Here is a 17201-nt window from a genome sequence, read left to right on the forward strand (position 1 = left end):
ATCAGGTTGTAAAGGGAGCAATAGAAGGATTATTAAGAGAATACTCTTATTCTTATTAAACTAAATGCAGTACTAACTAAATAATAACTAAATTTATTAAACTAAACTCCAGTGAACCAAATGCACCTTCCAAAGATCAAGATGCAGAAACTAGAAAAAGAAAAAGGAGAAGAAAGGTGTTCAGAGCTATCAGAACCACTTCTTGCAGTCTCAGAGTCAGCCCCTGCAGTGACCACGGAGGAGGTGTCAGAGCCTGAGATTGCTTTCATAGCCGTGGGTCTCACCTGCTGGGCAGACTGATCCCCCTTGTTGTCCCACAGGAGTGGGAGAGCCTATGCAAATCTTTGGACTTGAATGGGACAATTTAAAAATTTACTATGCTGTGGATGTCTGTATATAGTAGTTATATTCCACAGCATAATGTGTATATAGTTGAGGTACATTCTTTATTGAGTTGGAGTTTATAGTTAAGCAGGGAAGAGTGTTGCGTATCTAATATTTCAGTAATATTTGAGTAATCTTGTATATATATTGTATAATTACATTCTTTGTTGTTTACTTAATTAATTTTGGTTATATGTAAAAATGTGAATTGCTTACATCATCACATTACCACGTGATACGTGCGCATTTCGTTTAAAGTAAACGTGAAGTTTGACTGACATTTCAGACTCCCGTGTCTTCCTTTGAATTAGTTAAATGTTTTGAAATAGCAAAACATAACAGCAGGCACCATGAAATCAGAATATTTTATGAAAGCCCTGTGGGGTACTCAGTTCATAATGTTTCAATGTGATTCACTATGGGCACTGAATTATGTTTTATTGGCGGATGCTCACAGAATTGCTTGATAGTTAGACAGAGCAGATGTGCTATGTGTTGATATTATAAGCCATGGTGAAATAAGACTGCATTTTTAACAAACATATTCATCCTTTACATAATCCCACAATGATTTTATTCAAAGGAAGTATCAAATCTGTCCCTGAGGTGATTTCCTGTTTCAATTTTATATCTGGGTGATCCAGAATTTGTGCTAATTGTCCAAAGTGCTGGTTCTATTGGTGAAATATTAGAACAACTACTTCCCCAGGTATCAATTCGAAAGGATTGCTGGCCAGGCAATCTATCCAGCAACAAAATACTTCCATTGCTCCTATAAGATTGGATCCTAGCTTCTGTTGTGTATTTAATATATCAGTAATATTAAAGTAATATTGTAAATATATTGTTTGATTAAGCTTTCTTTGATGTTTAATTAATTCATTATGATTACATGTACAAAGTACGTGAATGGCATATGTCATCATATGCACATGCCTCAATAGAAGTAAAAATGAACTAAGACACGTTCTACAGGGCTCCTGTCTTTTCTTTTGCAATTAGTTCTTTTACGTTTTAGAGTTACAAAATGTAACGTGGTGATGAGGTATTTTTAAATGAACCAGAGGCCGGTGCTGGGCCCGCAACTGTTCATGATATATATTAACGATCTGGAAGAGGGGCCTCAGTGTAGAGTACCTAAGTTTGCTGACGATAGTAAACTGAGTGGAAAAGTAAAAGTGCAGAAGGTATGGAGAGTCTGCAGAAAGATGTAGATAGGTTAAGTGAATGGCCAAGGATCTGGCATATGGAGTACAATGTTGTTTAATGTGAGGTCATCCACCTTGGAAGGAAAAATGAAAGGAGATTATTATTTAAATGATTAAAAAAGTACAGCATGCTGCTGTGGACTGGGGAGTGCTTGTGTACAAATCAGAAAAAGTTGGTTTGCAAGTGCAACAGGCTATCAAGAAGGCAAATGGAATATTGGCCTCCACTGCTAGAACGATTGAAGAGTAGGGAGGTAATGTTGCAACCGTACAGGATACTGGTGAGGCCGCATCTGGAGTATTGCGTGAGTTCTGGTCTCTTAACTTGAGGAAGGATAAACTGGATTTGGAGGTGGTGCTGAGGAGGTTCACCAGGTTGATTCCAAAGATCAGGGGGTTAGACTATGAGAAGAGATTGAGTCACCTGGGACTGTATTCACTGGAATTCAGAAGAATGAGGGGAGATCTTATAGAAACATATAAAATTAAAAGGGGTAGATAAGATAGAGGCAGGAAAGTTGTTTCCACTGGTAGGTGAATCCAGAAAGAGTGGTGAATCTATGGAATTCTCTGCACAATTAAGCACTGGAGGCTACGTCAGTAGATATATTTAAGACAAGGTTGGATAGATTTTTGCATAGTAGGGGAATTAAAGGTTAATGTGCAAAACTGTATGCTATCTTACCAAATCACCCAATTTGTTGATATAGAAATGGGAGGATCACCTGTATTCAATGAATGCATAAGAATGTACCCCCTCTTTCTGTAAGGTCCAACAGTATGGTAGATTTTCAACAGACCAAACCAAAATGTAGACAAGTCAAGGATAACAGAGGAACACAGATCTGGGGATGGGTATAAGAACATTTCAAAGGCACTGAACATGCCTTGGAGCTCAATGCAGTCCATTATGAAAAAGTGGAAAAAATATGAATCCACAGCCACACTGCTGAGTTCAGGCCACCCCTCCGGAGAAGAGTGACACTTGCAATGGAACTGTGACGCCAACAGTTACTCTTGAGTAAGTTGCAGAAGTCAGTGGCTGCAAATTGGAGATGAAGTTCATGGCTCCCAAATCTCTAAGGCCCAGCACAAAAAGGGTATTCCTGTTAGAGTGGCAAGGAAGAAGCCCTGACTTAAAAAAACCCAGATCCTTGCTCGTAAAGATTTTGCAAAGTGTCTCTTTGAAGATACTGTAAAGATGTGGAAGAGGGTCCTGTGGCTGGATGAACTAAAGTGCAAGTTTTAGGCTTCAGCACAAAGCAGTACATACGGCATAAATCTAATACTGTTCATGAGCCAGGTAATACCATCCCTATTGTAACGTATCGTGGATGTAGCATCATGCTATGGGGATGAAAATCAGGTCAGTATTGACTGAAAGATGAATGCTGCTAAATACAGAGAGATCCTGGATAAAAACTTGCTAGCCTCTGCCAGAAAGCTTAAACTGGGGAGGAAGTTCATCTTTCAGCAGGACAACGACCCAAAGCACCCTGCGAAAGCAACCATGGATTGGCTTCAAATGAAGAAAATTGATGTCCTTGAGTAGCCCAGTCGGAGTCCTGACCTTAACCGTATCAAGCATCAAGATTTCAAGTTTGCTGTCCACTGCCGCTCTCCAAATAACTTGGCACAGCTTGAGCAATTTTGCAAGGAGGAATGGGCAAATCTTGTTCCATCATGTTATGCAAAGCTAATAGAGACTTATCCAAAAAGACTACCAGTTCTAATGACAGTGAGAGGCGTTTCAACTAAGTATTGAGCAAAGACGGTTGAATACTTCTAAACTGCTGACATTTCAGTTTTTGAATCTTTAGTTTTTTATGCTTTACAATTTTCCCTGTTTTTTGGGTTCTACTGTGAAAAAATGGAGCATGTGATTCACAAATAAAAAGTCTCAGTTAAGTTGGTCAAAATCCCTGACTGTAACACTCATTGATGTGAACAAAGGGATGAGTGCTGAATACTTTTACAAGGCATTGTACAAAAGTTGAGATGCATTCAATATTGAGTTGGAGTCTATGGTTAAGCAGGGAGGAGTATTGTGTATTTAATATATCAGTAATATCGGAATAAAATTGTAAATTCCTAATTCATTATGTTTATATGTATGAAGTACGTGAATGGCATACATCAACACGCCACTGCCTCGCTTAAAGTGAAAACAAACTAAGATACATTCTCCTGGGCTCTCATCTTTTTCTTGCAATTAGTTTTTTATGCTTTACAAAACATAACAGTTTCAATAAGGAAGAGTCTAGCAGAAAAGCAAAGGAATTTGCATGGGCCTAGATTATGCCCGTCCCATCTCTCTGTGGAATACATTGAACAGTCCATGTTCAGTTGTACTTGAGCTCCTTCTCTCACCCACATTTCTCTGTCTTGGTGCTACTCCTTGCAGAACTCAAGCTTCTTCATCTTTCCTGCCAATTTCCACCCTGCTCCTACTAGAGCCAGGTCCATCTCTGATTTTTCCTCTTATTTAACTTCTCCATCTCCATTTCAGGAAACAGATTAATGACTAATATTCATTATAAGTCCACAGGGTTCCAGTTGCCTTGACTGCACCTCCTCCCATCTTGCTTCCTTAAGACTCCATGCCATTCTTTTCAAAGTTCAAAGCGAATTTATTATCAAAGTACATATAGTATTTCACCATATACACTCCCAAGATCCGTTTCCTTGTGGGCACGTTCAGTAAATCCAAGAACCATAACAGAATCAATGAAAGACCGCATCCAAGAGGGTGGACAAACAACCAATGTGTAAAAGACAACAGTGTAAATACAAAACAGAAAAATAATGATAAGAATAAAAAAAATAAATAAACAATAAATATCAGGAACATGAGAATGTAGAGCCCTTGAGAGTGAGTCCATAAGTTGTGGGAACAGTTCAGTGATGGGGCAAGTGAAGTTGAGTGGTTTTTCCCACTGGTTTAAGCACCTGATTATTGAGAGGTATTAACTGTTCCTGTAGCTGGTAGTGTGAGCTTCTGGGGTTCCTGTACCTTCTTCCTGAACATATTAGCTAGAAGAGAGCATGACCTGGGTGATGCTGGATGCTGCTCTCCTGTGGGAGCTCTCCATGTGGATGAGGTCAATGGATGGGGACGGCTTTACCCGTGATGGATTGGGTCATATCCACTACATCCAGTTCTAATGACATTACTGTACCAATGACTGAGAGCCTTTTTCCTTGACCACAGCTTCCATTGAAAGAATTCTCAACCACATCTGTTGCAATTCCCACATTTTTGATCGTGACAATTTTCCCACTCAGAGAAATAATAGGGTTCTCCATGTTCCCACCATCTAGCCTCCCAGCCTCGCATGCAGTGATGCATCTGTAACACCCTGGTTAAGGTTTTTACTGCTCTGCTGTAGGTACTTCATGTTAACAGTTCCGTAAGAGCAGTCTGTTCCGCTTTCAGCTTGTTTGGGATTGAGCTGAGATAAGAGGCTTTGTTGCTCACCTTGGGAATGTGGTGTCAGCCAATCAGGATGGTGGAATTGGGAGAAGGGTCTGGAGAATGTGGGTGTGGGGAGGTCTTTGTTGGTGGCAACTGGGAGAAGACAGGAGGGAAGAAAGCTGAGGATCCCTGTTGCACAAGGTGTATTGTGCAGATGAATAGCTTCAAGAAGGAAGGACCAACCCTCCTGTGGGAGATCCATTTGTTTAAGATGGATTTCAAGTGACATTCAGAAGGTGGTGTGTGCTTTCACACAGACTGAGGGTCCAGCCCGTGAGCTACAGACAAGTTCAAGATGAGCTCCAACTTAAGTGCACATTTGTCTGTTTAAGAGTAATGGGCCCTTTTTGTTTTCTCTTTCATTTAGTAACTGTTTGCTTAAATAAACATCATTAAATATACTTCTTTTTAATTGTATGCAGTGTACAATCTGTCATTTCTTGCCTGGGGCAGTATATCACACAGCATTGACACAAACCGGGGTTTGGGTGAGCCAGACATCCCAACCTCACAGATTCGGCAGGACCAAAGTTATACACATCCTAGACATATGAAGCCTGAGAAAGGTGGGTTTCTTGCCACGGAATCCAGTGGCTATTAGCGAGGGGCTGACAAACTGGTTTTCCAGAGACGCCTAGTAAAAGGGGATTTCACATCATTTGTAATTTCCACCACCTTTGGCAAGATCCCACTACCAAGCACAACTTTCCTCCCCTTTTAGCATCCTGAGGGGAGTATGTCACAATGAGTCCTTGGATCACCTTTCCATCTTCACCAAGATCCACTCCCATTCTTAGGGCATCTCCAGAAAGTACAACATCCGCACGTTTACCCCTTCACTCCCCATTCATTCTGTGACTCAAACACTCCTTCCAAATCATGTCATGATTCCTTTCAACTCATTCCAATTTAGTGTAACTGCATTTAGTGTTGATGCAGTCTCCTCTGCAATGGAGAAACTAACCACAGACTGGGTGACTGATTTGCAGAACAGGTCTGATCCACCTGAATGATTGAACCTGGGCTTCTAGTTGCCTGTTACAGATAGTCTCTCTCACTGCATCTTTTGGGCACTCAGAGACTTTTTGCTCCTTGTACCATTCCAATGAAAGCTTGAAAAATAAAATGGCATCTTCCATCTGGCCAGGTCTTGGGACCCAACAACAAATTCATCAATTTCAGCCTTTCCATTTTATATCAAAACCTGCCAATTCTTGAGGTGGTCAGCAGGTTAGATGACACTTGTGTGAGAGGGAAGGTGATGCCAAGACTTCCATATTGGATGGACAATTTCTTATGATAGGGAAAAATTGTCTGTATGTGTTATACCTACTTTCTTTCTTCAAATGCTACTTTATATTCTGATGTTTTCCAGAATCTTATGACTTTGTTTGATTCCCACTGGTTGCAGTTCTTTGCTTTCCAACCCCTGAGCAGTTCTGACAAAGCCGTTTTTCTCTATTCAATTATGCTTCTTGACCTATTGGGTTTTCCTAGCATTCTCCCTTATTTCAGATTTCCAGCAAATTAAAAAAAAATCTATTTACAGCACCACCAGATTATTTTTCTCTCACCTCTATGCTCCATCTATTTATAACTCCTCCCCAGGTTGCCGTGACCAAGTCTTTTGTATTCACTTTTAGACATCCCCTATCGGTTTATCTGTCTTCTTCACACTAACACAGACATCCTCTGATGGTAGTGTGTTGGAAAAAATCCATTTCAGTCTAGGCCCATCGAACATTTAACCAGGAGAGTGAAAGATGTTAACTTTGCAGAATACAGACTTCTCACATGGATCACTAAGTATTCATTCCTTCTCAGCACAGAAACTTGTTCTTCGGCATGCGTCCAGCAACCACTAAGAAAAGTGATGGGACACGAGGGTGGGTGATCATCAACAAGCATAGGGACACAGCGGGTGGAGCTGCTGCTTTAAAACTGCAGCAACGCAGGTTCAATCTTGATCACTGGTGTGTGGAGTTTGCACGTTCTCCCTGTGACTGAGTGGCTTCACTCTGGCTGCTCTCGTTTCCTCCCACCTCCCAACAGTTAGTGCAGGCTAGTTGGTTAACTTGCCACTATAAATTGCCTGTAATGTCATAATCTTAGATGCAATGATGGGAATCTGGGGAGAATAAAATTGATTAAGGTAAAAATAAAATCGGGGCCTGATGACTAGACTGGACTCGATAGGCTGAAGGGCTCATTTCAATCCTGTCTGACTGTCTCTTAAATTATTAAAAGTAAATCATAGCTCTGACAGAAAGCAAGTCCCTTCCCACTGTTTTGCCAGCTATCATACTCACACTGCTGGGCTTTGGGAGGTACAGGGTTAGCACAATAATTCTGTATTTCATCGACACTCAACCTTCATAAAAGGTGTCATAATTGTTTATAGTGTCAAGTTCTGGCTGTTACATTTTATTCAGGCACAAAGACAAGGATGCAAAATGGATTTACCAAAATGCTTCGAGGAAGGTGGGGCTCCTGTTGTACAGATAGTCCAGAAAATCTGGAGTTGTTTCCCTTCGAGCAGAGGAAAGGGCAAGGGGATCTGACAGAATATTTAAAATCATGAAGGGATGGATATAGGGGTTAGAGAGAAACTATTCCCTTTGAGAGGGGTCAAAGATGAAATTAGTGGCAAAAGGACCAAAAGTGAGAGAAAATGTTTGTACTGCAAATGTTTAGAGTTTGGATTTATTGTAGTGGTAGTAGTAAAAAATGACAGGTTCAATTATAGGATTCAATAAGGAAGCTGTATAAGTATCCGAAACAGAAGAGCGTGCAAGGTTAAGGAAGGAGGGAGTGGAACAAGATGGATACATAGGGCTGGCTGGTGGTAAGATCCAAGGCTAAACTCTATGCTGAATCATTCTGGGATTCCAAATAAGAGCAGGCATGGGGCAGTTTCAGGCAGGGGACTAAATCGGCAAGAATGGGCCATTAGATGCAATCAATCCATGTTTGATTTTTCTTCCATGCCACTAAATAACTATAACATTTACCCGTCCTTTTTATCTTGGTAGATTTAGCAGCCAACAGGCAAAACTGGCTGACAAGCATTCAACTGAAATAAAAGCCGCATCAAATAAAATGTGTCAGGTTATCCACATAACCACATCAAATCTCATTGACAAAGTTTAATTTTGAAAGCAGAATCATGCATCCATTAAACATTATTTTTAGATCCTTTCTCCTGACTGTTACAATCTAGATAGCTGTTGCTTGGCATAACAGGAATGGGTAAATAAGAAGCACAATGGATGAACGTATCGGGTCCTCATTTAAAAGATCTTTGTCAACAGAAACGACTGTGTATTGTGCTCCTATCAAGACGTCTCAATGGGCAGGTGGGTGATGCATGGATTAAAATGTGATCAATATTCCCCCTATTCTTGCAACTCCCACAATATTCAAATGACATTAATTAGTAAACATCACTTACACATTGAGTGGTAATTGGGTCTTTGCTGCTGTTCCTTGTTCCCCCGCGGCAGCTCCCAGTCTTGGTCCCATGGCAGCACCAACTGCATTAGCGGTAAGAGACGAAGCCTAGAAATACATCAGGCACATGGATTTAACACAATCACAGGCATTACCTCTAAATGTTTATTGCTCTGAGCTTCTTGAAGTTGATGTTTAGTTAGTTGACAATTAAAAAGACCAAAGGATCCAGTTAAAGGAGCAGTGCCAATCCCGTTTAGAGTCACTTTTATTCTTTTCATAATCAACAAGATCACAGAAGCAGATAGAGTACTGCGCTGTTAATGCTCCTCCAGTATTGCTTTCCAGTCAATGATACCTCCATTTATTGTACACACTCAGGCTCAGCCACTGAAACTCTGCAAAATGCACATTTCCATTCAAGGTGAAATTTGATACGTCTAATATTTGTTAAAATGACGATTAACTCTGTGATATCAATTGAACCTCTCCAAAAAAATATTACAAAATGTAAACAAATTTAACTGTTCAGTTGAGAAATTCTTTAAGTAAAGAACAAAATTTTACAGTGTATTTTGAGAGGATTAGAATATAATGCTCAGGCTTTATAAGACATTGGCCAGACTGCATTTTAAATATTGTGAGCAGTTCTGGGCCCCTCATCTAAGAGTACGTGCTGGCATTGGGGAGGGTCTAGAGGAGATTCATGAGAAAGGTCTGGGAATGAAAAGGTTAATTTATGAGGAGTGTTTCATGGCTCTGGGTCTGAACTTTCTGGTGTTCAGAAAAATTGTTTGGGGGGGGGGGAATTTATTGAAACCTACCGAATATTGAAAGACTTAGACAGAGTGGATATGGAGAGGATGTTTCCTTTTGTGGCAGAGTCTAGGACCAGAGGGCACAGCCTCAGAATACAAGGACGTCCCTTTGGAACAGAGATGAGGAGGAATTTCTTTAGCCAGAGGGTTGCACATCTGTTTAATTCATTGTCCCAGACAGCAGTGAAGGCCAAGTCATTAGGCACTGTATATATAAAGCAAAGCTTGATAGGTTCTTGATAAGTAAGGGCATCAAAGGTTATATGAGAAGGAAAGAAAATGGGGTTGAGAGAGATAATAAATCAGCCATTATCAAAGGGCAGAACAGACTAATTCTGCATCGTGTTGTCTTATGATGTTATGAAAATGAAATGAAGCAGATTGGTTCCTGCAGTAAAAGGCCATAGACAGAAGACAGAAAGTGAACTCAAGAGAACGTCCTTTATACCGAGAGTAGTGACAAAGTGAAACTTTCTTAGTGAGCAGCTGAGGCAGAAATAATGTAAACATGCAAGCTTAGTGGATAGATTGACAAAGAAAAAAGGAGCATGTGATGCCGGCAGAGTAGGTTAATGTCATGATAACTCTTAGCTTGCATTGAGGGTACAAGTTGATAGGTTCAATGGACCAAGGTGAATTGCTGCATAAATGAGTGAATGATTCTCTGCATTAATACTAACAGCCTCTGATATTATTGCTGAGATCATTTTGGTTCTGGTGAGTGATCACATTGTTTGCTACCAGGCTCTGGCTGCACCTCTGTCAGAACGATGAGCCATACTGACCAGTGGGGTAAGAACTCCAATCTGAGTGGAGAGCAGGCAACTAAGGGGGTGTTGTGTTTGCCCAGTGGTTTTCTTCAGCAGTTGCTCTGTCTAACGCCGGGAGAGTTCCTGTAAGACTGGCCACCTACCCACAGTTAACAGCCATAGCGGGGCCTGCACAGGTTGTTATTCTATGCACAAATCTGGGCAAATGTACATCTCGACCAAGTCTTTCTGTGCAGGTCATTCAATTCATCACTGCTTCACACAGCACCTGTATGCGTACCAATTTTCACTCATAAAACTGACAGCACAGTTCAGCTGCATGACAATGTAAAGGGTCAGTAGATGGACCCTGAACCCAGTGGGTTACTCCATGGCAATGTAGGGCGGATTTTCCATAGTATCTGCCTCCCCTTCACTGGATGTTCCTGTGGGGATTCTTGCCAGGAGGTTGGCTCTCACCGCTCAGACCCCCGGCACTGGTGAAATCCTGCCCAGGCTCTCAGCTTGGCGCCGAGCTTAGAAATTCTGAGTGTCTTTACATCCAAAATCTTTCAGGAACACTCTGGGCAGGCAAATTGTTTTGACAAATTTCTACAATAAAAGAACTAAAACACACACACAGGCATTTAGAGCCAATAACATAATTAATACCAACAAATGAATTGCAAAATAACTTGCCTTTCCCCGAGAGCTGAAACCTCATGTTCATTGGTATAAGGGCAACCCCCCTTGTGCCAGGATTGACCTGGTGCAGGTTGTGGACAGAACTGCCTGATGAGAGCTGGACGTGTGTGAAGAATTACAATGTCCACTGGTGCTCCGTCAGGCAGGGTGGGAGATGCCGTGGGCCACACCAGTGCTGAGAGCCCAGGCCTCTGGGGGGATTACACTGGGTATTAGCACTGGGGCAAAACATCTAATCTATCTTTTCTAAAAAAGAATAGATACTTAAAGTGAAGAACTTAATTGGATTGAATTGTTCTTCACATTTTCACTTGTATCGTCATTCAATATTTGAAGGAAGTGATTCAGATGTGAGTTTTGGAATAATGTGCACCTTAATATGCTTTACTAATACAGTTGTCTATCCATTCCTATTGAAACTTGTAACCATGGAGAAATTTTGCTGTAGACTCCCAATGCCAACATTATTTAATTTTTCCAGCAATCATTCTCTTTGATATCTAATAACATTGTAGCATTACTCCAGAACAAAAGAAAACTGCAAATACTATTGCTGAGAAATCTATCTCACACTGCCTTGTATGATTGACTTGTGCCAGGACCACATTTTCCATCGTGATCCCGGTGCAGTAATACAGAGATGTCTTCCCTTGGCGTTGTTTCCTCGTGCTGGCGGCAACGGGGTCTTGAGTAAATATAATTGAATCCTGCACAGTTAATCATACTTCTCAAGGTCCCTCTACAAAAAGCCACTGCTCTACTGCAAATGACATGACTTTGTTCAGAACGAGTTAGAAGTGGTGTTTTTCTCAGAGTGACCTCAAGATCCTAATGGGTGAGGTCCACAGAAGAAAATAAAGCAAGATATGTCAAGTGAGAGCTTTAAACCCTTGAACTTCAAACTGGGTAACACTGACTCAGTTGTTTACATACCTCCACTGTCAGGTAGGCAGACAGCAATGCTCCCTACAAACCACTTCACCTCTCCCTCACTGTCCAAGCCCTCACTCCCACAAAACACACACACATTCTTTCTCCTCACCCTCTGGAGTCTCTCCTCTTCCCTTTCTTCCTTGCTCTACTATCCTCTCCAACAGATTCCATCTTCTTCAGCTGACCACTCGCACCCCCCCCCCCCCACTGCACCTTCCTATTCTGGCTTTGTCCCCCTTCCCCTTCAGTCCTGATGAAGGCACTCAGCTCAAAACATCAACTGTTCATTTCACTCCATTGATGCTGCCTGACTTGCTTGAGTTCCTCCAGCATCTTGTGCGTGTTCCTCCTCCCCCGCAAGCTTTCCAGTTGCCGATTTTGTGGGTCGCTGCAGACGGTGAAGAAATGAGAAGTGCTCTGGTGAGTACTGCAGGGATCCTGAGAGCAGCAGACTGTATAGTCAGATCTCATGGAGACCCAAGGCATTCTCCACCAGACTGCAGGCATGATTCATCCGTAGCTGTGCTCAGCTGCGGTTTTTGGAGCATGGAATCAGGAGCCGGGGAGGAGAATACCACGTTTACCCTCAGTTCCTCAGTTGTAAGTCTCAGCACAGTGCTGGCATTGAAATATAGTAGGCATGGCAGACGGCGTGAGAGTGAATGGATCTTGGTGATAAATAGCATCAGTTATGAGAAAATTCTTCCTGCCAAGACTTGTGCATTCAAGGATAGGAAGCCTGCATGATTCACGAAGAGATCTCGGTTCAGAAGGGGTGCTGGGTATGGCCTTTCACCATGTGCATCTCTCAAAGACAGTGTGTGCAATCACCTGCCAAGTTTCTTGTTCTTAAGTGAAGACAAATTAGATAATGGGTAGAGAACAACAATGATCTCCCACTCCGTGACAGTTGGTGCCTATCAACCACCAGTAATTGGAATGATCTGGAAGCAATAAAGTCTGATAGATTGGAACCTGACCAGAATATCATTCTTGGCCAACGTAAGAGGCAGGAATGGATTCATGACTCTGAGTAACTTACCCTCGTGAGCCCAAAACTGCACACGATACTCCGTGTGGTCTCACAAATGCCTTATAGAGTCTCAACATCACATCCCAGCTCTTATATTCTATACCTCTAGAAACGAATGCCAACACTGCATTAGCCTTCTTCCCCACTGACTCAACCTGGAGGCTAACCTTTAGGGTACCTTGCAAAGGACTCCCAAGTCCCTTTGCATCTCTGCATTTTGAATTCTCTCCCCATTTAAATAATAGTCTGCATGTTTATTTCTTCCACCAAAGTGCATGACCATACACTTTCCAACACTCTATTTCATTTGCCACTTTTTTGCCCATTCCCCTAAACTATCTAAGTCTTTCTGCAGGCTCTCTGTTTCCTCAAAACTACCCGCTCATCCACCTATTTTTGTATCATCGGCAAATTCAGCCACAAATCCATAGTCCAAATCATTGACATACATCATAAAAAACAGCAGTCCCAACACCAATCCCTATGGAACTCCACTGGTAATGGGCAACCAGCCAGAAGAGGATCCCTTTATTCACACTCTCTGTTTTCTGCCGAACAGCCAATGCTCCACCCACGCTAGCAACTTCCCTGTAATTCCATGGGCTCTATCTTGCTAAGCAGCCTCATGTGCAGCACCTTGTCAAAGGCCTTCTGAAAATCCAAGTACACCATATCCACGGGATCTCCTTTAACACTCCTGCTTGTAATTTCCTTAAATAATCAACTATTTTCATTTACAAATAAATACTGTACACATTTTGAAACAGTTAAACACATTTTTCTAAAATTCTGGCATTATTCCTGAAATAAACCCCAGTATATTTTGGATTATGTTTCACAAGTTTGTCCGCTAGTGCTTTTAAGTCAGAATTTAAATGAGGTTCAAGAGATTTTTATTAATCCCGACTTAAGTTTTGTCATTCTGAAATGGAATTTCAAAGTCAATAAAAATTCTGTTGTTAGCATTCTGTTTGTTGAGTAATCCTTTTCCCAAAACTCACCCAGTACGAAATATCTACATGTTACAGTAATCCAGAGAATTTTGTGTGTGAAAAATTATTCACATCTTCCAGAAGTTGAGAATTTGTAAAGCAGAAACAACAGTAGAGGAACAATTGCTCAGTTTTTTTTGTTCAATATCTTTCAACAACACTCAAAAAGCCATTGTCATCATTTGAGTAAATTTGTGGAATAAATTTACTTCTTGACTGTATGTTGGCATACTGATTAAATCCCATAGTAGATTAACTTGCTGTTGAAACATTACATTCCTCTATACAAATTGAGCTCAATACTGTATATACGTCTCTTTGAGTATTTGTACTACTTAAAATTCAGTTCAAGTACAGGTGCACAAATAATTCAGGAACACCTGTCCAATAATGATCCCCAGTGTATATCGCTGGGCATCAAGGGCATTACTGACTACACAAGGAAAAACTGTCTTGACTGTACCAGTGACGCCTCCCTCCCTAAGGCTCTAAACAACTTTTATGCATTCTACACAACACTGGGCGTAATAGCTTCCCCCTCCCCCAAAGGTGAGCAGCCAATGTCTTAACAGCAGCAGCCATGAGAAGGACTCCGCAAAGAGTTAACCCCCTAAGGTGACTGGGCCAGACAACATCCCAGGCAAAGTACTCAGGGGCAGTGCACACCAGCTCACTGTTGTCTTCAACACTTTACTCATCCAGGCTGCTGTCCCGGTATGATACAAATTGGCCACCATTATCCCATGATTGTCAAAGAGCTCATAAAAAAAACACTCTTCACCTTCAGAACTAAACAACTACTGCCCAGAGGTACTGATGCCAATCATCATGACAGACACGGAAATATCTGCAGATGCTGGAAATCTGAGCAACACACACAAAATGCTGGAGGAACCAGGCAGCGTCCATGGAAAGGAATAAACAGTTGATGTTTCAGGCCGAGACTCTTCCCCCACCTTCTTATTCAGCCTTCTCATCTGTTTTTCCCGGTCCTGATGAGCGGTCTCAGCCCGAAACATCAACTGTTTATTCCATTCCATGGACGCTGTCTCACCTGCTGAATTCCTCCAGCATTTGGTGTGGGATACCAATCACCATGAAGTGCTTTGGACAGCTGATGATGGCACACATATCAAAAACTCCATTCCTGCCACTATGAACATTCACCAATAAGCTTACTGACAGAACTGCTCTACGACAGATACCATAGCCCTGACAAGAACACTTATATCAGAATGCTGTTTCTGAATTTCAGTTCAGCATTCAACACTATTGTCCCACAGACCTTGGTGAACAGACCCCTACTCCTTGGTCTAAATACACCATTGTACAGCTGGGTGCTGGACTTCCTAACCAACAGAGCTCGGGTAGTCAGGATGCACAACCACCTGTCCCTCCCCATCACCCTCAGTGCGGGTGCCCCCCTCACCCCCCAGGCTGTGTGCTGAGCCCACTGCTGTATACTCCGTTCACACAGGACTGCACGGCCAAACACATAATCACATTGTCAAGTTCGCTGATGACACAACTGCGATGGGGCTCAACACTAACAAGGATGAGATGGCCTACGGAGAGGAGGTGGAAGACCTCAAGACCTGGTGCCAGGTAAATAACCTCTTTCTCAGTGTTGACAAGACGGAGGATATGGTTATTGACTTCAGGAGCACTCGGATCACTCACACCTCTTTACTTCGGTGGGCAGCAGTGGAAACTGTGAGTAGCTTCGAACTCCTGGGAGTGCACGTCTCATACAACCTTGCAAGGGCCCAGAAGACATCCTACGCAAATCAGGAAAGCTCGCCAATGCCACGACTTTCTGGGAAGGCTGAAGAGAGTTGGGCTATGCACATCTATATTCATTTCCTTCTACAGATGTTCAGTAGAGAGCATTCTAACAAGCTGCATCACTGCTTGTTATGGTAACTTCACTACGGTAGCAGGAAGGCTCTAAAACTTGCCCAATGCATCACAGGCACCAGTCTACCCATCATCAAGGACATTTATACAGAAAGGTGCTGGGAAAATCCCAGCAATATGATGAAGGATTCTATTCACCCTGCTCATGGACTCTCTGTCCCACTCCCATCAGTGAGGAGGACACATAACATCCAAGCCAGGACCACTAGATACTAAAACAGTTACTTTCCACAAGCAATAAGGCTGTTCAACAACTCCACACACTAACCTGCCCTTCCAACCCCTTACCACCACTACTTTACCATATCCTGTCAATCATCTTAAGTGCTGTCACTCCTGTGCCTAGCAACACTTTATGGACATACAATCAATCTATGCATATAAGGTATCTTATGTCTTTATACTTATCGTGTTTTTTATGATCATGTTCTTTAACATCCTCCTTTACACTTTGGACTGGAAATGACATTAAAGAATCTTGAATCTAGAAATGTTGACATTGCTTCAATAGGAAATTTAAATATCCTGACGTTTCTCTGTATGGCCCCTTGTTGTCTATTTCTAATTTAAGTAGACCCTATCCTCTCCTGGTCATTTCCTATCGCACACTGTCCTGCCCACCAATTATGCCAGCCTACTAGTTGGAACTGGCTCCTCATCCCATGTTTGATCGATTTTAATTTCCATACCTGAGTTGAAATTCTTTTATGAACTAGCCCCTCTTCTCCTGTGGAAATTCCTATGACTCTACAATCTTCTAAATCAAGTCTCACATCCATTCTTCCCCTCTTTTTCCCTCTTTCTGCCCCACACTGCTGTCATTTTAGTCACACAAGACCCACAATGTGAAACATCTCAGTTTTTCCAAATCCCTATCCTCCTTTGAGGCATATCTCTTTAATCAACACCCACAAACTGCTGGAGGAACTTAGCAGGCCAGGCAGCATCCATAGAAATGAACGGACAGTCAATGTTTCGGCCTGAGACCCTTCATCAGGAATGCTGCCTGACCTAGATTTCCAGCATCTGCAGAACCTCGTGTGTTCTGGTACCTCTTTAATCAAACATTCTTTCAAATCCATTTGACTTAAAGGAACTAGGTGACTGCAAATAGGAAAAAAACTTCTACAAACAATCAGTTCGGATTAAAAAATTTCAATGTGTTAACTCAAATTCATTTGTTGAAATTTGTCAAATCGGCCTTTCCTAAAAACAAATTGGTCACATCCTGCAGATCTTGATTAATTTCATTGCCTCAAATAAAATGTCATTTTGCATGACAAATCAGGTTTAGCCAGAGCTCAGGGTTTTCCAGCAGTTTCACGTATTGAGTGTTGAAACTTTATCCAGATAGACATAGACAGCTTTCTAATACTTTTTGTCAAGTTCATGGCAGAACTTATCAGCAGCAACAAGAAAAGTCTGGGCTATATATAAATACAAGTGTTTTGAGAAAGGTATAAATTATAGTAACTCCAACTAACATCTAAAGGCTGTCATTTGACAGCAATTGTTTTTAAACAGTGATAATCAACTG

General features: G+C 41.7%; 1 protein-coding gene across 3 annotated transcripts in view; it reads right to left on the reverse strand.

The window, feature by feature from the left end:
• LOC132391321 (E3 ubiquitin-protein ligase SH3RF3-like) overlaps positions 1–17201 on the reverse strand; it is a 330553-nt gene that overhangs the window by 43414 nt on the left and 269938 nt on the right. For all 3 annotated transcript variants that reach the window (XM_059964353.1, XM_059964354.1, XM_059964352.1), the window contains one exon: positions 8519–8625. In XM_059964353.1, coding sequence (XP_059820336.1) covers positions 8519–8625 — 107 coding nt within the window. The remainder of the gene's footprint in view (positions 1–8518; positions 8626–17201) is intronic.

Source organism: Hypanus sabinus, chromosome 3, assembly GCF_030144855.1.
Source record: "Hypanus sabinus isolate sHypSab1 chromosome 3, sHypSab1.hap1, whole genome shotgun sequence".
Lineage (NCBI taxonomy): Eukaryota > Metazoa > Chordata > Chondrichthyes > Myliobatiformes > Dasyatidae > Hypanus > Hypanus sabinus.